At 42.0% G+C, this 21,684-nt stretch overlaps 1 protein-coding gene across 2 annotated transcripts; it reads left to right on the plus strand.

Annotated features, from left to right (window-relative positions):
- The first annotated feature begins 1,526 nt into the window (after positions 1-1,526).
- On the plus strand, positions 1,527-20,446 carry Kdelr2 (KDEL (Lys-Asp-Glu-Leu) endoplasmic reticulum protein retention receptor 2). Of its 2 annotated transcripts, XM_005397890.2 has the most exons (5): positions 1,528-1,755; positions 10,796-10,896; positions 14,395-14,553; positions 16,124-16,376; positions 18,295-20,446. In XM_005397890.2, the coding sequence occupies exons 1-5, from the start codon at positions 1,665-1,667 to the stop codon at positions 18,327-18,329; spliced, it is 639 nt and encodes a 212-aa protein (XP_005397947.1). In that variant the 5' UTR covers positions 1,528-1,664; the 3' UTR covers positions 18,330-20,446. The 2 variants fall into 2 exon arrangements, with proteins under 2 accessions (XP_013376622.1, XP_005397947.1); XM_013521168.1 differs by lacking the exon at positions 16,124-16,376 and having other exon boundaries at positions 1,527-1,755.
- The last annotated feature ends 1,238 nt before the right edge of the window (positions 20,447-21,684 follow it).

Raw genomic sequence — 21,684 nt, forward strand, 5'->3', positions numbered from 1 at the left:
ATTTGCAGGCCCAAGTGAAGACTCATAGTTTTTAGCTAAAACCACTTTTAAGTTCCTATCTAGCTTAGAAGAAAACACAAATCATGTTTATAATGAGTAACAGGGTAAAGGCCCAGGAGTTTGTCTTCTGTCCCTATAGTGGCCTCTGACTATGTTGCTATCAGCTATTCCATCATCTGAGTTAAATGCTGTGATATTTGCATTTAGAACTGACATTGCCCAATGTAAGCAGTAAAACTCATGATCATAATTTACAATTTTAATTTCTTTCTTCTCTCTCTCTCTTTTTTTTTTCAGACAGGGCCTTGCTGTGTAGTTTTGGTTGGCCTTGAACTCACAGTGATCCTCCTACTTCAGCCTCCCAAGTGCCAAAATTTTAACTTCTTAAATAGCAAGCAAAAAACACTACAAACTGAGTGACTGCAAAAGAAAAAAGCTTTATGTTTTAAAACATTTAACGCCATTTCCCCTACCTCTCTCTACCCACCCCTTTATTTTTATTTTTTTGGTACCAGGGCTCAGGCCCATGGGTTTGCATGCTAGGCCCAGTGCTCTACCTCTGAGCCATACCCTGCGCTCTTTTTAAAAATTAAGTTTAATTTTGAAACAGGGTCTGTGTTGCTCAGGGTGACCTCCAACTTGTGATCCTCCTGCCTCAGCCTCCAGAGTAGCTGAGATTACAGGCCTGAGCTGGTGCACAAGGTTCTTCTTCTCTTTTTTGAAATAGTGGCCGTGAGTTTTCTTTTGTACCAGACCTGCGAACTATGTAGCATTCTGCTTGTGATTTCTTGTGATCTGTTTTTTCATTCTGTAGAACTGTTCACCTTTCTACCCTCATGCATGTGCCAGGCAAGAGCTCAGGGTGTAGCTCACTTAGCACCTGTGCTGCACCCCCAGACCCTGCATTTTTATTTTTATTTTATTTTATTCCAGTACTAGGGCTTGAAGCCAGGGTCTTTACACTGAGTTACATTCTCAACCTCTTTTTATTTTTTATTTTTTAAATGTTGCCACAGGATCTGGATAAGTCACTGAGTTGCCCAGACTGGGCTCCAACTTGCGATTCTCCAGTACCAGTCTTCAGAGTGCTGCGATTTCAGGCGCGGGCCCACCCCCCGGCAGGGCATTCTCGTTCTTAAAGACAACGCCCGGAATGGAAAGGTTTTGGGGCCCCCACATAAACCATATCTTCCAGGGCCCCCACAATGTCGACCTTCAGAGATGCGATCCCGTACTTTCTTCCTCCCCTTTTTCCTACAATAAGCATGTAGCGTTTTTACGACCAGTAGTAAGAGAGAAAAAAAGAAAAAGGAAATCCACATAAGGGAGTGTCACTTCAAAAACTAAAGGAAATCGCTGGCACCCGGGGAGAGGCCGGAAGCTGGGCAGAGGGAAGTGGGCGAGGACTCCGGGTCTTCAGCTGAAAGCGCCACTTGGTTACCGCGCGGGACGCCAGGGCTGTGGCGCGTCCCCTTTAAAGGGCGTGGTCGAGGGCGTGGCCCAGCGGCCCGCTCTCCCAGGCTGCCCCGCGCGCGACGGCAGTTCGGCCACGTCCCTCGGCCACGTCGCGCCGCTCTCGCCATCTTCGCCGCTTCTCCTTTGGGCCGCCGCTACTTGCTGAGCTACCGAGCCCCGGGGCCGCCGCGCCGACCGCCGCTTCCATCATGAACATCTTCCGGCTGACCGGGGACCTGTCCCACCTGGCGGCCATCGTCATCCTGCTGCTAAAGATCTGGAAGACGCGCTCCTGCGCCGGTGAGCGGCCGGGAGAGGCCCCGAGAGGCTGGGATGCTGGGGACCCTGGCGCCCCAAGGCCCGCGAGGGCCTGACACACCCCCCTCAGCCGGCTGCGCGGGCGCCGGGGTCCGGGTGGGCTCCCGCGCCGGGCCGGGGTGTCGCAGCGCCGGGCCCCCTCAGCGCTCCGTCCGCTGGAGAACTTGACCCGTCAGGGCGCCGGCCGGGCACTGTGCGGGGCCGTGTTGTGTCTGAAAAGTTTGCAATGGGAGCTGGAGTCCTGCAGGCGTGTCTGCTCTCCCCACGCCCTGCAGTCTTTCCTGGGGCTCTTCTCGGGGCAAGATCCGGGCTGGGGGACTCGCAAATCAATGAGACTGGCGGAAGGAGGATGGGCAGGACCGCAGCTGGCTGGGCCTGACGTGGCAACCAGGCCACGCGGGAAGGTGGGGCGACCGGGGTTGGGGGAAGGAGGTCATTCTGGTGCCCACCCTACGCTTTCAAGGACTGAGCTATAGGATGTCGTGTCAGGCCTATTCTTAGAATTATGTGGTTATCTTTCCCCCAAATCTTCTGGTCTGGGATCGCGGGGAGGGGCTGTGGGAGGTCTTTAAGTCAGTTTTTTATCGCGGTTCATGGTGCTTTGAGAGGAGAACTTCGTGAGTGCCCTCTTCTAATAACGGGTTCTCTTAAAACTGCGGGGGTACCGCTGAGCTCTCATGCAGTTCCTGCCTACACGCCACCAGTGAGTTGGCCCTGGCCCTCCCCAGGAGTACACACACATTTCCAGCAAGCATTGTTGGGAGGTGGTGAAATACACCACCTCCTTAATAGCTGCGGGGTTCTACATTTCATTAACCCTGAAAACTTAAGAATTGCGAATTTTAAAATTATGTCTTACAACAAGATCCCTTTCTTAAACTTGTTTTTGATGCTGTGCCACAGTGAAATAACTTTTGATGAATTCAAGAGCTTAATTTTAGCAGGGTGTGGTGGTACACGCCGGTACTCTCCGCACTCCAGAGGCCGAGGCAGGAGGACCACCAAAGTTCAAGGTGGACTACATAGCCCCTGTCTCAAAAAAATAATAATAATAATAATTTTTTTCAGAAATAGTGAAAGGTGAGAATCCTAAAGAACTCCCGTGGCAGAGATTCCATTTAGCTGGTTTATATACAAAAATCTCCACGTCTAAAGTGACACCATATCTTTGACTCTGCTGTTTGCAGGCCTCACTCACCTGTCTCCCTGGAACATAGTTGAGATCCAGGAAGTAAGCAAAACCAAAAAAGACCTTTGAGCAATCAGAATGGATTACAAAGTCCGTGTACTGAAACCAGTGTGTCTGACTTGAAGGTGATCTCAATTTTTAGAGTTCGGGGAGGCGCAAATGTATGATTTCCCCTGACAGTCACTTAATTGCAGCGATGCCAATAGTTACCATTCAGGCACTTGCTATGTATTAAGTAGTCAGCTAAGTTTAGTCCTTGAAATAACCTTATGAGGCAGGTGCTGCTGTCCCTATTCTGAGAAGGAAGGAACTGATTGTCAGGGAAGTAAGCAAAGTAGTGATAGAGCCAGGATTGAAACAAAATCAGTAATTGACAATTACAGATTTTAAATAAATGTCTGCTTTGTCTTAAAGGATTTTAGTTTGAATGTTTGATACCATTTTTAGGTCCTTTTTTTTTTTCACTCCGTTTTTAGGTCCTTTTTTGTTTTTATTACTTGTTTATTGTGGTACCAGTGGGCCTTCACACTGAGCCTTCACACATAGGGCCTTCACACAGCACTAGCCCTTTTGGTTTTTATTTTGAGACAGGGCCAAGTTTTAGTGACTCCAGTTTGTAATCCTGCTTTCTCAGCCTCCCACAGTGCTGGGATTACAAGTGTGAACCACCACACCCAGCTCAGGTGTTACTTTTTTTCTTAATCTATAGGTTTACTCTCTGGGTCTTTTTCTTTAATTTCTCAGCATCCCCTGTGGCAGGTAGTTAAGTATTACAGTGTGTTGCCTCTCAAACTTGTGTCCACACTAAGATGTTTGGGAGAACTTGGTACAACTGGAGAAAATAGAATTCTAGGGGACTCTTGAATATAACAAGGAAAAAGAGAGGTTTTTTTTTTTTTTAATATTCACTGTTTCCATTTGGAGACTCATTAAGGAAAATATAAAGTTCTTCAGCTAAAATGCTAAGGAAAGGAGATAAATAGGGGAGTTAAGTTTGTACTTTGCAAGTATTCCTTGGGGATTATTAAACTGTTACCATTGTCAAATTAGGATGATTTTCATTCTGGTATAGGATTTTTCCTGGTCTTTAAAAAAATCAAAATCATCAAGATCATTTATTCAGAATTAAATGATAAATTTGACTAGCTGCACTGTTTTTCCATTCTAAATTATAAAAGTTGTTTAGAGGCTTTTGAAAGAGTAAGAACTTGATAAGAGTTTCTCGAATAACTGGAATAGGAGACATGTACATCCAGATTGTGTTTCTTATCTTGAAAATACTAGTATTGAGGTTCACTTCAGGATTTTAGTGCCTGTGTTGAACATGCCTGCAGCCTAGAACCATAGTCCTTTTTTCCCTAAGGGTGTGGGATAAGGAAGACTAATGAGAAACTGGAGATTGTTTTCCTGGCAGTCTAATTCCAGAACTGATACCTTTACAGACCTGTTTTAAAATGAAACCTGTGTGTTGATCTTATTTGAATCTTTATTCTCTTGTGGCTGCACCTGCCATTGTCACTGCAGCGGGGTACCAAAAAAAGATGTGTAAATGTCCCATATTCCTGAACTACCATTGCAGCTTGATCCATATATGCACAAGTTGTCGCTCTTTTTGCCTTAAACTCTGGCCTGGATAACTCTGGGACAACAAGCTGTGGCTTTTAGATGAAGGGCTTCCTATGTATAGATTTTCCAGTAGGCTGAGAATTGTTAATGGTGTGGTATCTACTGAGTTTAAAGGACTAGTAGAGTCTTCTGAAATCCATGACCCCCATCCTCACCGGGTCTCTCTCCTTCCCTTCTAGGTGTTGTTATGCAGGTTGTAAACTTTTCAACCTACCAGAGGAGACAGGAGCAAACTGTCCCTGTGTTTCACATCATTGGATAGTTTGTATTTTTGAAGTAAATGGAAAACACCTCATCTTTGTTATACTGAGTACTTCTAGATGCTTTTGCATCATGTTCCCAGCTCTCTCTTGCCTCTGTCCATTTTGTTTTATTTTATTATTTTTTGTTTGTTTATTTGTTTGTTTTTTCAGTACCGGGGATCAAACTCAGGACCTTGCGCTTGCCAGGCAGGTGCTGTGCCGCTGAGCTAAATCCCCAGCCCCACCTCTGTGCATTTTAGTGCCAGTCTCTTAAGTAATCCTTGCATTTATTGACCACCCACTGTGTGCAAAATGTTGAGATATAATTCAGAACAGCAGCTGGAAGCAATCATGTTTTCAGCCCTCAAGAAAGCTGCAGTGGTAGAATGTGTACTTAGCATGTGCAAGGCCCTGGGTTTTATCCCCATCACTGAAGGGAAAAAAAAGAAAAGTTCAGCTGAGATAGTAAGGCATGTATGAAAAGATAAAATTGTGCTTGGGATGGCAGAACATGCCTGTAATCCCAGCTACTCAGGAGCTTGAGGTAAGAGGATCAGGAGATCAAGGACAGTTTGGGCAATTTAGCAAGACCCTCAAGTAAAAAATAAATCTAGTGGGTGTAAAACAGAAAGATCCCAGAGATGTTGCCTCTGACTTTCCAAGGAGTATATCCGACCTCTGCAGGTAAAGGTAATAAACTGGGAACTAATCTTTAGCATATGTGACAGGTTACTATCCATAATAAAATCCTCCTGCAAAGGAAGACAACATGATAGAAAAGTGTACAAAGTCGGCAATTTACAGAGGAATAATAAAAGACCAGTTGAGCATGATAGAATGCCCAGCCTTACTAGTTTGGTACTTGGATATAAGAATGCAACACATACTCTTATTTGCCCACTGAGAAGGACAAAGTAAAAGAGGTTTATAATCCGCAGTGTAGGCAAGGGTCTGGAGAAAAGGGCATTACCATCTGATATTGATGGATATGTATGTTTACACAACCTTTCTAGGATAAATTTGACAATATTTATCAAAATTTAAAATCTTCATGACTTTTGTCCCAACAATTCTAGGGAATCAATTACAGAATTACACATAAACATACACTATACACTGTACAAAAACTACATAAATAGAGACGTTTATACAGAAGTTACAACAAAATTTGTAAGTAACCCAAATGTCCATTAATGAAGTGAGTGCAAAATTTTGGTATCTCTGCACTGTGGAACACTATGCAGTCATTATAAAGAATGAGCACAGGGGCTGGGGATTTAGCTCACGGCAAAAGTGCCTGCCTGGCAAGCGCTAGGTCGTGAGTTCGGTTCTCGGTACCGGAGAAAAACCAAAAAAAAAAAAAAAGAATGAGCACAGCTAGGCATATTAGTAGCAGGGAAAGATGAATCTGAGGTTTGAAAAGTAAATTGTAAAGCACAAGTTTGGCCCCACTTTAAGGGGTTAAACATGTATGTAGTGCACACACAAACACACATACTGGAAAAGGGATTTTAGCTGGGTGTGGTGGTATGCACCTATAATTCCAGTATATACTCTGGAAGGCTGAGGCAAGAGAATCTTGAGTTTGAGCCCAGCCTGGGCAACTTAGTGACTTAGCAAGACCCTCTTAAAATAAAAAAATAAAAAAAAAAAGCCAGGGAAAAAAGCTTGGTGTGAAGGGCCTGCGTTCTATCCCCAGTACTGGGGGAAAAGAAAAACTAAAAAGGCTTAGGAAGATATGTTTAAAATGGAGTTGAAAGGGCTGTTGGGAAGGTCTTTTCACTTTTCATTCCATATTTTTTAGCCCACTTTAAATTTTTGAATAATGAGTATAAAAATAAAACAATTAGCATGGATTTGAGAAATGTGAAAAAAATGACAAAGCAGTATGTAGTAAGCTGTCCTTTCTCACACATTTGCACTGGCTGGTTTAATATAAAGCACTTTTTCTACTTCCAGCAAAGTTTGTATAATTTGTCCCCATTTGAAAGATACAGAAAGTGGGCTAGGGCATATGTAATGGGTCCCAGCTTACCTTGCACCTCACTGAGTGAACTTACACCCAGACCCTCTGTGTCCAAAGCATCATTTTTTCCTGTTACTTTCTATGATAGGGAAAAATACCTTGTTACATGGCGGTTCTTAGCCATCTGGCTGTGGATTCCAGGGGAAGGTGATGGATTTAGGGGAGAAGATCCAGATGTTCTGAGACTGTGGGTAGGAACAGCTGCTGCCCTGTGCTCTTTCCCGGTGGCCACACTAGCCACAGTGCTAGGTTGTATCTCTGCTGTTACAGAAGAATTCTTGAAATCTCATGTTTGGTTGAGGAACCTGTTCTGTGAACCAATAGGAATGTAAGAAATGCAACTTTTAACCTATATATTCCAGTGCATAGTTGTACATTTTTATAAACTTTATCCCCGTGGGAAGAGATAAGAATGATGTTAAATTTAATAAATGATTTCCTTAATATGATATTTATATTAAGTGATATTAATATCACTTACTAGCAAGTGATACTCCTTAATACAGATCTTGGGTGAATTTGGTATTGGAACGTCAGTTTCTGAAATGTTTGCAATGAGTATTCTCTGAGTGCTTGTTACCTGATAGCCTTAGTGTGTTTTACTTTAAAAAGGGAAAGGTACTGGATGGGGATGTAGCTCAGTGGTAGAGCGTATGCCTAGCATGCATGAGGCTTGGATGCATTCCCTTGCAGTCAAATCGACAAAAATAAAAACAAGGAGGTAGCCATTCTGGCTTACTAGGGAGATTCCAGATGACTCCTAGTGATTCTTGCCCCTCCCCCTCCCATCTTCAGCTGGGATCTCTGCATTCCTGGGAAGAAAGGAATTTTTGCAGCTTTAAGGGAAAAGCTGCTACTTGCTAGTTTGGATCCAAGCCAGGGAGAAGAGTGTAAGAACTAAGTAAGCACCCTCCCATTCCCAGCCTGCCAGTTCCGGCATGGGTTCTACACAATGGGGCCTTCTGCCTGTCCTTACCTCTGCCCTGTGGTCACCCCCAGGGCTCTCTCACCCTCTGGCTGCTATTAAGTTAGGCAGAGCCAGAGCAACTGTCCATTTACAGGCATAAAGACACACACACAGAGTAGGACTAGGAGATTCTTTAGAAGTGTTAGCCCAGAATACCACACAGTGAAAATTTGCCCCGTGACATGAAGATAAAGTGAACTCCATTTGTTTTTGTCCTTGTGTTCATTCATTCAGTGAATATTTACTGGACCCTGCAATGTGTGTCAGGCGCAGAGCCCAGTACAGGATGTGGAATAAGGGCGGCCCCTGCCTTTAGAGACGTCTGTCAGGTAGGGGTTTGGAGGAGGGAGCAGCCGGCACCAGTTTTATAAGGCTGAAAGAGGAACTAAGGCAGCAGCTGGCGTGGAGAGTTCCCATTGTGTGACTACTGGATGAATGTTGAGAGCTGAGGGAGGCTATCTCAGAGATGACCTAGGGATTCTAAGGGGAATGATCAAGGCAATATACGATGGCCTTTAAAAAAAAAAATTTTTTTTTAAAAACAATATATATATATGAAGGTCTTTGGGTTTGTACAGGGATACTGAAAATAAGTACAAAAATCTGTCTGACTTCCAGTGCTCTCCTTTGTGGCAAAATTTACTCATCTGTATCCTCTAAATTCTTACTTAAAATATTAGAAAGAACCATGTAGCAAATAAATTAGAAATTTCTCTCAAGGCATCAATAAGTATGTGAAGTGTCTGCTCCCCTGTTCTCTCTTTCCTCGTCTGGGCTCTCACCAGCTTTTAGCATCTGCTTCATTGGTTTTTTTTCTTTGGGACATTGATTTCTTGTAGGAAAAAAAGATCTTCATTACTGAGAAGACTGAACAGAGAAGGTGTGCCGCCCAGATCCCCTCCTTTGGCCCTTGAAATTGGTTTCTGTTGGTGAATTTAGAAGGATAGATTCAGTTTTTTCTTACTTTCTATTTAAGTGGGTCTTTTTGTTCGTGTGAATAGGCTGGAACTGTAATTATTTATACTTAGAAAGTAACATTCACACATCCAGGATCTTAATTTCAGCCAGCCACAAAAATGATTATAAAATGTCATTGAAGACCAATGTGATTGGCCAGGCATGGTGGTGCATGCCTATAATCCCAGCATTTGGGGGGCTGAGGCAGGGCTGCAGGTTCAGGGCCAGCCTAGGCTGTTTAGTGAGTTCAGGCTAGCAGGAACTTCATAGTGAGACCCTGTTTCAAAAAAACAAAAAAAAAAGAAGAAAATGTGATTTTCATATTCCACAGGAGTGTTGTGAATGACTTGGGTGTAGTGAATTTTTTGTTAAATACGTGCTTACTAAAATTGTAATTGCTAAGTTGGGTTTGGTAGTGCATACTTACAGTCCTGGAACTCAGGAGGCTGAGGCAAGAGGATCACCATAAGTTTGAGCTCAGCGTGGGCTACATAGCAGATCCTGCCTCAAAAATAAATAAATAAACTTATTTTTGAGAAATATGCATATATATATATATATATATATAGAGAGAGAGAGAGAGAGAGAGAGAGAGAGAGAGAGAGAGAGAGAGAAAGAGGGAGGGAGTAATTGAAGTTTGCATTGTAGACAAGAGTGGGTAGGTTCTGGTGTCTTGTCAGCTCTCAACTTCCATAAAGAAGTCGCTCAGTCTCCAACATCAATTCAAGCCGGGCATGGTGGCACCGCCTGTAATCCCAGCACTTGGGAGGCTGAGGCAGGAGGATCATTGTGAGTTCGAGATCAACCTGGGCTACAAAGTGAGCTCAGGGCCAGCCTGAACTGCATAGCAAGATCCTTTCTCAAAAAGACAAAAAAATAAAAATAAAAAACATCAGTTTACACCTACAAAAACACTGAGCCAAATGTAAATGTCAAAGAAGCCCTGAGCACGCTCTGACTAAGCTCTGACCACCTAGTCTCCCCCAGCTGAGTGTGAATGTGCTGCTCTGGAGGTGAGTTGGTGGTTGGAGGTATGTCAGGGTTGAACAGCTGCCTTTGAAGATTGGCTGTAGTTGGAGTTTCCTGCCCTTGTGTTGCTGTAGCATCCAGCAACATTTTAATACAAATAGGAAGTTGGTTGTGTGATGAATCTCAGAAATAGTTTTAAAAGTTCTTAATATATCTGAATAAATGCTGTTCTCAGCAAAGTGACCACGTTGGGAGGCCATGCCATTATTCCAAGGGAAGGGGAGTTTCTGCTCAGACTTACCTGAAGCAGTGTCCTTACCTGATTCCTTATCTTCTAATCAGAGTTGATCTCAACTCCATCCTCAAAAGTTTTACAACTTTTAAAGTTTTGTTTTCAAATGGAAAGATCTGAAGGTAATGACAAATTATAGTACTAAATAACAGCACGTGTATTGAAAAAAATACTTTCCTACCCAAGGTGACATAGTTGAGAAACAATAATGTTCATTTAAAGGGTGCACATCCTGATATGTTAGTGGTAGCTTAAGGGAATCATTTTCCTGGAGGCACCCATCATAGACAAAAGTTGGCAGAACCTCCCTAAAGAAGCACTTTTACTACTGTTAAAGGGAAGAAAACACTGAAACTGCTCTTGTTTACTTTTAGTAGTCCCAAGTCTTTGACTTCATATGTCACTTTCCCCACCTGCACTTCTTGCAGTGTCTTCAGGAGTCAGAAAGCTCCCCAGGACCAACCTACCTACCTACCTACCAACCAACCTTGCTTCCTTCCTTCCTCTCTCTGTCTCTGTCTCTCTCAGTCTCTCTCTCTCCCCGCCCCCCCCCCCCCCCACCGTCCCCTTTGTCCCTTCCTTTTTCCTAGACAAGGTCTTGGTGTGTAGTACAGACCAGCCTTGAACTAGCTGGTCTCAGACTCACAGCAATCCTCCTCTTCTGCTTCAGCTTCCTGAGTGCTGCGATTACAGGTGTGCGCTACTACGCCTGGTTCTCCAGGACTGTTTTAACACTTTGCTTTTATTTCTTTAGGTATTTCCGGGAAAAGCCAGCTTCTCTTTGCACTGGTCTTCACAACTCGTTATCTGGATCTTTTTACTTCATTTATTTCATTATATAATACATCTATGAAGGTATGGTATGTTATCCAGTAGAGTATAATTTGTCTATGATACACAGACCCATGGAAACTTATGTCAGCTGTGTGTGTTTTTTAATTTAAAATTTCTAAGAATTATATCTAAATGTGCTGCTCTTAAAAACTTTCAGACCACCTTGTATGTATAACTATATAACAGGTATCACTGGGCACACTTTTTCTGCTTTGGACAGTATTTAATTAAAGTACTCTGAACTTAGAGATTTTACATTTAAATCTCTTAAAGCTTTTGATAACCCTATAAAGAAAGAGGGATGGCTGTTAAATTTCCAAGAGTTGGGAAATTACACATTTCCCAGAGAAATCCAGCAAGTCAGTACATAATGAGGGATTAGAACCAGGACTCCTGGCTCCAGTTTCTCATTTTGTTGCTGTGTGAGGCATGGTGTATAGGCTTCCCCTTTTTTTCACTTCATTTTTCTTAAACTTTTGCCATGTATGCCACCATTATTGCTTTTGTCATGCTTAAATAATTTTTTTTTTTGGTACCAAGAATCAAACTCAGGGCCTTGTGCTTGCGAGACAGGTGCTGTGTCCCTGGCCCTTAAATAACATCTGTGTGATAATTTACTTAATAATATATTTTCACTTATCCTAGGCATGGCTATCCATGATACCTTTGTCTTTCTCCTGACATTAAAGCAAATGCCTATTAAAGTACAAAAATGTTTATGTAGTAGTTACCTTTTATATACCACCAGGGGTACCTGCTTCATACTTGGGGACGCATTGGACTAAGTGAGCTTCCGTCCTTTCCTATAGTTGTTGAACACCTGCTGTGAACATCTACAGAGCTGGGGACTGAATGTGTGGCAGAAGAAATGAGCAAGGTCTCACAATCTGGTGGGGGAAGGAGCGGATAGATCATCACAACCCTGTATAAAGGACTGCAAGTTGTGATAGGTGCTGTGGGGGAAAGTAGAGTCTCAGGATGTACAGTAGAAGTCTGGCTTCTTCATTCTACACATTCTGAGTGTCTGGTGCCAGTCCTAAGTACTTGGTTATGGAAAGTAATTTTTTTTTTTTGGTACCGGAAATCAAATTCAGGGCCTTGTGCTTGCAAGGCAGGCACTGTGTCTCTGAACTACATCCTTGGCCTGGGAAGCAGTATTTAATAAAGTAGTATAAACTAAAGCCTATTGGTGTGACATTTAAACAGTTGTCATCTCCCCCCCATTCAAAAGCATTGTCATAAGCACAGATTAAAGTAGACGAAGCAATATTTGAGTCTGTGGTCTTCAGAAACAAACTTGAGTTACCTGTAATCATTCCATTCTTCAGTACTTAATGGTGGGAAATAATTAGCTGTGTTTAAATGGCTAGCTGCAATGCCTGCTGTCTGAGCAAGTTAAACTCCAGGCATTTAAGGCTTGTGAACCAGAATTCCCTCCTGTCCTGTCAGGAGTCCCAGCTCTTAGAGGACTCCTTGCTTTCCTGGATGTAGTTTTTAAGCATCATGTCCTAAAGGTTAGCAGAGTGACAGCCAAGTTGTATCTGCTCACATCTTCTTGCTTTAACTGCCAAGTGCTGTGGGGAGACAAGCAACTGTCTTTCCCTAGCTGCTGCTAAGGCCTTGGATTGAATATTGCTAGCTGTAGGCTGAGCCTAAGAAGCCCCCCAGCTACCATGAACCCCCTCAACTGCCATGAACCTCAGCTGGTTCCAGAGGTACATATATGCTGAGGTACATATATATGTATACTTTGGTTATGCATGTGTGTAATTACAACTAACAATTTTAATACCATTTTGACTGTTTATTTGCATATGTAACTGCATAATGACATACCAGATAATGTTTAGTGTCTTTGTGGGTTTTCTTTTTAAGCATATGAGGGTTTGATGATTGCTCCCATTTTCCATTTAAGTTGTTTGCTTAAGTGTTTTTCCAAATTAACTCTCTCAAATTATATTTCCTAAGGAGAAGTAGTACTAGGCTGTGTGGTTCCTATCGCAGTTGTCTCTTCATGATTGAAACCTATTTGATTCTTGGGACTAAATTTCTGTAATTTGAAAATTGATATAATTTCAGAATCTCAGCCTGGGCAGATAATGAGATTATGTTTGACCTTTTTTTTTTTTTTTTTTTTTGGGAAAAGGCCCCCAGGGTTGGCGCGGGCGGGCCTTGACTTTTTTTTTTTTTTTTTTTTTTTTTTGTGGTACTGGGGATCGAACTCAGGAACTTGCGCTTGCTAGGCAGGTGCTTATGCCACTGAGCTATATCCCCAGCCCCCTGGCCTTGAACTCTATGTAGCCCAAGCTGGCCTTGAACTCCCAGTGATCCTCCTGCCTCAGCCTCCCGAATTTGGGATTACAGGCCTGCCCAGGCTAACCTTTTGAAGGTGAAAGAATACATACCTTAACTATGAACTGAGTAGCTATGCTTCTGTGCACACAAAATTGGTCTCTTGGAGGGAGTAGTAGTTTACAAATTATTGCTAACTTTAGGTTTTGCTTTGGTTATGAAATAAAATTTTGTAACAGTCTGAATGTTCAGTGTTTTTTTGTTGTGGTTTTTTATTTTTTTTTTATTTTTTGTCTTTTTTGAGACATGCTCTCGCTATGTAGTTCAGACTGGCCTTGAGCTCACTTTGTAGCCCAGATTGGCCTAGAACTTGCAACGATCCTCCTTCCTCAGCCCCCCAAGTGTTGGGATTACAGGTGTGCACCACCACACCCGGCTTATGTTCAGTGTTAAAGTAACACAATTTAAGTAAAAACATTCATGGCAAAGTTTAACATGAGTTATATTGTTTATCTTACCTTTACAAAAATGCTGTGCAAGAAATAGCATCATGCTAGAAGAAGTCTGTTGGGTTTGAACTACATTAAACTTCGTATTTTTTTCTTAAGCTGGTATATACTTGTTTAAAATGAGATCAAAAATACATTTCTTTGGCAGTTTCCTACAAAGTTAAACTCAACATTTGACTCAGTAAACCCATTCCTAGATGTAGACTTGAGAAGTGACAACTTAAATTCATACAAAAGCCTGTAAAAATGTTTATGAACAGCTTTATCCACCATAACCCCAAACTGGAAACAATTCACCAGTCCTTTAACTGGTGTGTGAGTAAGCAACTGGTGTAGTGCAATAAAAATGAACAAACTATTAATGCATATGTGACTAGTTGTCCCTGACTGAAAGAGGCAAAGGTAATATATTGTATGACTTCATTTATATGACATTCTAGAAAGAGCACAACTGGGGACAGAACACACCAGTGATGACCAGAGGTGAAGGCTGAGGGAGGCTTGACTACAAAGAGGTAGTGTGGAGGAATTTTGGGCATAATGGAACTATTCTGTGTCCTCATTGCGGTGGTTACATGACATAGAACCATATACCCACCAAAAATCAATTGTGCTTAAACTTTAAAAAAGGAAAATTATATATATAGGTGATACAGAAAGGAGAGTGTTGGAACAATTGCAGCATATTGACAACCTGGTACGTTTCTTTTGTTTTCAGCTTATCTACATTGCCTGCTCCTATGCCACAGTGTATCTGATCTACATGAAATTTAAGGCAACTTATGACGGAAATCATGATACCTTCAGAGTGGAGTTTCTGGTGGTCCCTGTGGGAGGCCTCTCATTTCTAGTCAATCACGATTTCTCTCCTCTTGAGGTTAGTTAAGAGGGGACTTAGCAGTTATGTCTGGTTCCATAGATGAGACCTATTTGCAGATAATGTAGGTTTTTGTGGAGTTTTTTAGTTTCTGTTTTCCAGTTTGGCAAACTTCTGGTGGAACATGCATTATTTGGTAAAATAAATCATAGATAGGAATCATAGCACCCAAGTGTTTGGGTATCTGCTGACAGCTTATCCCTGATGTTCCTTGCGAATATAGAGTCAAAACAGTATTTTATTGTCCTAACTTCTGTGGTACCAAAGCTAGAACTCTGCCTGTTGTCCTCTTCCCCACTCCGGTCCGCTTTTGCTTCCTCTCCGTGTACCACTGTCGCATATGAATACTGTGTCTGCACATCTTGTAAGCAGCACTGCTATACTTCTCATCCTTTGGAACAGTGCTTTATAGTGTCCCTGGCACCATACCATGAGGTGACCTGTTCCTAAGCGGCCTGCTTTTTATCCCTGGTGAAGAGGTGCCACTTAGCATGGGGGGTTATTAAGTTACTGCACTGTTCTTGGTTGTCTGTGAGGAGTGCCTAGACTATTTACAAGTCAGTCTTCAGCATGAATAAAGTGCCATGCTGGGCAGAGAGTTTGCATAATTACAGCTCTGACTTCTGACCCCTTTTGTTTAAACCACACCAAAAAGCTTAAAGAGTAAGAAAAAATGCAGATGCTTCTTGACTTATGATAGAGTTACATCCTGATAAACTCATTGTAAGTTGAAAATATTGCAAGTTTAAAAAGTGTTTAATGCACCTAACCTACCAGATACCCCAGCTTTAGAATATTGTTTGTTTTCCTCAGGCCACCTGGGCTCTGGGAGCTTACTGCTCTGTCCAGCATTGTAAGAATATCGTAATGCATGTCACTACCCTGGAAAAGATCAAAATTCCAAATATGGATGCTAGCAATATAGTATTGTTAATTCTGGCAGAAAGCAGGGTTGATTCAGGACTATAGTGGGATAAGCGTATCTAGGAGGAACATCACATATTGGAAATTCCCAGAAAATTTTATGGTGGCTAGGTTTGATATACACCTATAATCCCAGCTGCTCAGGAGGCTGAGGAAGGAAGATAACAAGTATGTTTTTGTTTTAGTTTTTTTGAGACAGGGTCTTGCTATGTAGTTCAGGTTGTCCTCAAACTTGCAGCAATCCTCATGCCTCAGCCTCCTGAATGCTGCAGTTACAGGTGTGTTCAACCATGCCTGGCTAGTTTGTACCCAGCCTGGCAAGATAGCAACTTAGTGAGACCCTGTCTCAAAACAAAAAGGGGTTCTGAATGTAGTTCAGTGCAATCCCCAGTACCTCGAAAAATTAATTAATTAATTAAAAGGGCTGGGGATATAGTTCAATACTCCCTCAGTTCAGTCGCCAGTAATGGAGAAAAATGGAAAGAGGGAAGGAAAGAAAGCAAAAAATCATACAGGAGAAGAAAGGTTAGACGAAGTAATGAAAATACTTCCACACCTGTTAGGCTGTTCTGCAGTGAAGTAAATGTATTTCTCGAACTCACTGTGGGCACTGGCTCCTGATGGGAGCTTGCCATTTGTCTTCCAGATTTTATGGACCTTTTCCATCTACCTTGAGTCAGTGGCCATCCTTCCACAGCTCTTCATGATCAGCAAGACTGGCGAGGCTGAGACCATCACCACCCATTACCTGTTCTTCCTGGGTCTCTACCGTGCTTTGTATCTTGTCAACTGGATCTGGCGCTTTTACTTCGAGGGCTTCTTCGACCTCATTGCTGTGGTGGCCGGAGTGGTCCAGACCATCCTATACTGTGACTTCTTCTACTTGTACATTACAAAAGGTACCTCAGGGCTGGCCTGCCTGTTTGTGTAGTCCTGGGCTCTGTGAGGAACTTGCTTGCTCAGTTCCTGTGCCCAACACTCTGCTCATTTGGCATGGTCCCACAGAGCAGAACTGGCTTCAGAAAAGTAACTGTATGACGGTCAAATAAAATTCCATATCAGGGGCCAGGGATACAGCTCAGCAGCACAGCTCCTGCCTGGCAAGTGCAAGGTTCTGAGTTTAATTTCCAGTTATCCCCACCCCCCAAATTCCATATCAGAATTTTCAGTCTTCTTTCATATAAAAACATTTTTGTTTTCCAAAAATGACATGTTTCATTATACAGGTTTCAGTCATATCTAATTATTTCAGTCAGTCATCTGAGATCCTGTCACCCAGAGATAACCACTGTTAATGTATTAGTAAACATAATGCCAGCTATATCTGTGTGAATACAGGTACATGATTTAAACTGTATGTGATTTTCTGTAATCTGTTTTGTTTCCCATGCAGTTTTTCATGTCAGTAAATAGAAATTAGCTGAACATGGTGGCACAGGCCTATAATCTCAGCACTATGGGAAGCTAAAGCAGGAAGATTGCAAGTTCAATCCCAGCCTAGGCAATTTAGCAAGGCACTGTTCAAAATAAAAGATAGAAAAAGGGCTGTGTATGTAGCTCAGTGGGAACGACCTAGGTTCAATCCCCATTAATGAGGAATAAAATTTTAAAAAGCCAGTGAGTCATTATATATCATCCACACTACAGTTTCTTCACCCAGCCCCAGTTTTTAGGTGTTCCGGGTTACTGAACTGCTGCTGTTAAAACCCAGTGCTTGGGCTGCTGGGGATGTAGCTCAGGGGCACAGAGCCTGCCTGGCAAGTGTGAGGCGCTGAGTTCGATTCCTAGTACCAAAAAAAAAAAAAAAAGTTAGGTGTTTACCAGGTGTAGTAGCTCACGCCTGTGATCCCAGCACTCAGAAGGCTGAGGCAGAAGGATCTCTACTAGTTTGAGACCAGCCTGAACAACAAAACAAGACCCTCTTTCAAACACGCACCCCCCCCCCCTGCCAAAATTCAGTGTTTAAGGAGCTGGGGATATAGCTCAGTGGCACAGCACCTGCCTGGCAAGCACAAGGTCTTAAGTTCGATTCCCAGTACCAAAAAAAAAAAAAAGAAACAAAATTCAGTGTTTAAATCAATCTGTATTGTATATGTGTGTATGTATATATATCTATATATAAATTTACATTTGCATAAATATATGACGTGGACTTTACAGATATCCCATGAAAAAACTGTAATCCTTGCTAAGAAAAAATCCAAATATATTCCATGCACACAAATTCATATGTATAAGTAGAGAGAATTCAAAAGCATCTGAAGCCCAACTAGAGAGCCCAGGGTAAGAATCTCTGGTACGTAGTTACATCCCTAATGCTGGACTTGTTGGTAAAAGGACATACATATCTTACATGTTTTTTAAATATCCAAGATACCCCTCCGTAAGTCATATTTAATATATATTAGTTAGGGAGAAATTATAACAGTGAGGGTGCTATGAATTTGGTGGTGTTTTCAATTTTTTTTTTTTGGTGGTGGTGTTACTGGGGACTGAACCACATCCACGTTGATTGAGCTACATTGGCAGCCCTGGGTTTTTTTGTTTTTTTTTAATTTTGAGACAGGGTCTCACTAAGTTACCCAGACTAGACTTAAAATTGTGACCTACCTGCCTCACCCTTTCAGGCAGTGCTGGGATCACAGGTGTGCACCACCACGGCCACCATCAGGTTTGCATTTTTTAAGTGCAACACCTTATTCATACTTTACTGGGTACAGTCTTGTGTACGCTGGAGTTCTGAGAACAGAGAGAAGGAAGCTGTATACTTGTCAACATTAGTAATCTTTTGTTTCTTTTTTTTTTTTTAAATTCCAGTACTCAAAGGAAAGAAGCTCAGTTTGCCAGCATAAGTGCCAAAGACCATCAGCAGCCTCTGTCCTTCAGGGTGCTCGGACAGAATTCTTACCACAGCAAAGGCATGAGATGCTTGATGCAGAAAATCAGAAACTTAACTCTTTTGTTGCAGATCGTCATCAGTGGCTGTATAAGAACAGAGGAAAAGAACACAAGGTTTCTGTTTAATGCATCTTGCCTTATCTTTTTTATTACTATGTACAAAGATTTTTTTACACAAAGAAACTTAATGCTGTATTAATAAATCCAGTGTGTAGCTTAATTGGAATAGTTCCAAAAGTGACAATTTTGTGAGGAATAAGTGCAAACTTTTTTATTTTAAAAATTCTTTGAAATTGTTGATTCTTTGTGTCTGCAATGAAATTGTACTCCTTGACAGTTGGTAGATTATATATTCTGACATCTATCAAACTTGCATTCCACTATATTTATTTTTTGCCAAAATATGAGTTATATTTGTTTGATATCTGAGACACTATGTTCAATTTTTATATCTGTCCAAATTCCCACCTGCCATGGAAATCTTGCCTTGGACATCACAACACTACATTTAAGGTTAGTGAAGACGACTTGTAAATCTTACGGTTTTCATTACCAAAATGTTAAGGTTTTGAGTGTAGATGGGCTGTCAACTAAGTCACTAAAGGTGCCTGCCTTCCTCCCCCGCTGAGAAGTGTCAGTTTGAGACAGTCCCAAGGATGCTGAAGAATTCCTGGGCAGGAATTGTGGGCTGCTTGCCATGTGAGTGTTTAGTGGGAGGGACGGTAATGATTATTTTGGATAGAAGACTGCTCCGCTGAGGAATGGAACACAAATAGTCACCTGTGACTTTAACTTGCAATTGCAAAAGATGAACTCCAACCATGTCCATACGTAGATTCACACGGTTTTATCTATCACTTTTGGGTGGTAAGATGATTTACAATTTTTTTTTAATTGGCAGCAGCAATTACTATTTCTTATATTCTCTTTTTTTTATTGAGCTCTTGCATGACTTATCTTGTGTTACCATCCTAAATAAACATTTTATTAAATGGAATAAATTGGTTTTTTTATGAATTAGGCTTCTGAACATCTTATGCTGGGAAGATTTTTGTTTTGTTTTTCATTTAGCAACAAAAGCTCTATAGGGCTGCAGACATTTAAAGTCCACTTAATCTAAACTTTTGTTTTGTGGAAATAGTAGAGCTTTTCATCCTGATTTTGCCATTATATTGATTTGCTGCATTTTTTGATTTATGCAAAAGTATATGAGTTTGTTTTTATGTGATTCACCACAAACATGAAAGTATTTAATACTAACAGTACTTAATACAAGGAGGATGTAGTATTTCTGTTTCCTGCATTAGAAAGTCTTGTGGAGGGGCTGGGGATTTAGCTCAGCGGCAAAAAGCACCTGCCTGGCAAGCACAAGGTCGTGAGTTCGGTTCCCGGTACCGGAGAAAAACCAAAAAAAAAAAAAGAAAGTCTTGTGGAGCAGGGGAGCTGGATGAGTTACATTTCTATTTAGTGTGGGTTTTAACTCTTAAATTGGCAGTACAACTACATAGTTTAACTTTTCTTCTTGCCCACATTTTATTTTTCCCTTCTTCATGTTTTTGCTTTATGTATCAGAGTACTTTTCATTCCACCATACTAGGCGTGGTTTAGTTTCTTTGACTTGTTTTCATCTTCCTTGGACAATTGTGGGAGTTTGGAGGAAGGATGGGGAAATCAGTCGCAGTAAGTCAAGCAGGAAAGCCAAGCAGGCTGCTTGCTGCCCAGCGTGGGGGTGGGGTGAGGTGGGGTAGGGGTGGGACTTAACCTGTCTTTCCTCATGTAAACAGATCCAAGCTGGTGTCCCTCACTGCAGAGCACAATGCACAGAACAAAGATCTGGAACCTCAGCATGTCAAAGCCTTCTGTAGTCATTCTGGTCAAGTAAGAATAAGATTGGCTAAGATGTTAATCACCTTTTTGTGGTCAGCCAGGATGACATCTTGCTAAGGAGGATGCCTGACATGGAGTTGGGACTGGGCAGCGTCCTCACACATAGGAAGCAAAGGCCTTGCCTTGCCTTATGAAGCACTGTTTCATGGTTACTTTTACTTAATAAAGGTTATCAGGTAATTAATATTTTCAGTAAGGTGTTTTTGTGTGTGTGCGTGCGTCAGTGTGTGGTGCTGGGTGTTGAACCCGGGTCTTGTGCATGCTAGGCAAGTGCTCTCCCAGTACACTATATACCCCTAGTCTGTGTGTGTGAATTTCTAAAACAATTTCTAATTGTTAAATCTGGGCATGGTGGTACATGCCTATAATCCCAGCACTCTGGGAGGCTGAAGCAGGAGGGTCATTAAATTTGAGCACAGACTAGGCAGCTCACCAATTTAGAGATGTCTTGTCTAAAAATATAAATAAAGAAAAGGGCTGGGGCTGTAGCTCAGTGAGAGCCCTGGGTTCAAACCCTAGTAGTAACAAAAGAAAGTCCACAAATCTGCCCTGTGATGACTGTGAAAGCTGAAAGCTGTTGACCTTTACAGACACTGATGCATTCTTATCTGGCTCAGTCAGTGTGTGAGTCAAGTTTTCTATTTCTTCACTGGTCAAGAGGAGTAGATACAGAGTTTTGATAGAAATCAAGAGTGCTGTATGATAGGAACCCTTAGAGAAGTGTACAAGCTTTGGGCTCGGACTTGTGTTACATCCTGGCTGCTGCACGTGCAGCTGCTTGGCCTTGGGTTTGATATGTGCTTCAAGTCCCCTCAGTGATACAAAGAAACTGCGTCTGCAGGTATTTATGAGACTTAAATGAGCTCCTGTTGATGAAGCTCAACAACCCAGAGCTTGACACACATTAATCACCACCAACACTCACTTTTCCTGAGCCACCCACCCCACCCTCACATCTCTCTCCTTCCAGACAGCTACCTGAAAAGCTGGCAGTGAATTAGTACTGGCAGGAGCCTCTCTGAGGTTTGATGAATGAATGGTGATTGGATTGGGGCTGCTCTTGGTTTTTTTTTTTCTGTGTGCTTTCTTCCTCTAGTGGCCAGATGGAGAATTTTCGTGGAACCCAAGCACCAGCTAGTATTCCGGTCTGGGTTTACCCTTGTACTGTGGAATCTTGTACTGTAGGTTCTGTATGTGTTTCTCCTCCAGATTTGCAGTAACTCCTGCTTTTCAGTCTGAAATTTAAAGAACAAGTTGCAGCATAACATAGTGGTAATTCTTTTAAACAGTGACACAAAAATAATTCTTTACTAAAACATAACACTCAAAATGTCCAACCTGCTTTCACCTAGAGTACTTAAAAGGTGTCTTTAGACAAACACCACACTACATTTGATTATACTACCAAAATAGAATGAAAAT

The sequence above is a fragment of the Chinchilla lanigera genome, unplaced genomic scaffold (genome assembly GCF_000276665.1).
Source record: "Chinchilla lanigera isolate Chin_1 unplaced genomic scaffold, ChiLan1.0 scaffold00059, whole genome shotgun sequence".
Lineage (NCBI taxonomy): Eukaryota > Metazoa > Chordata > Mammalia > Rodentia > Chinchillidae > Chinchilla > Chinchilla lanigera.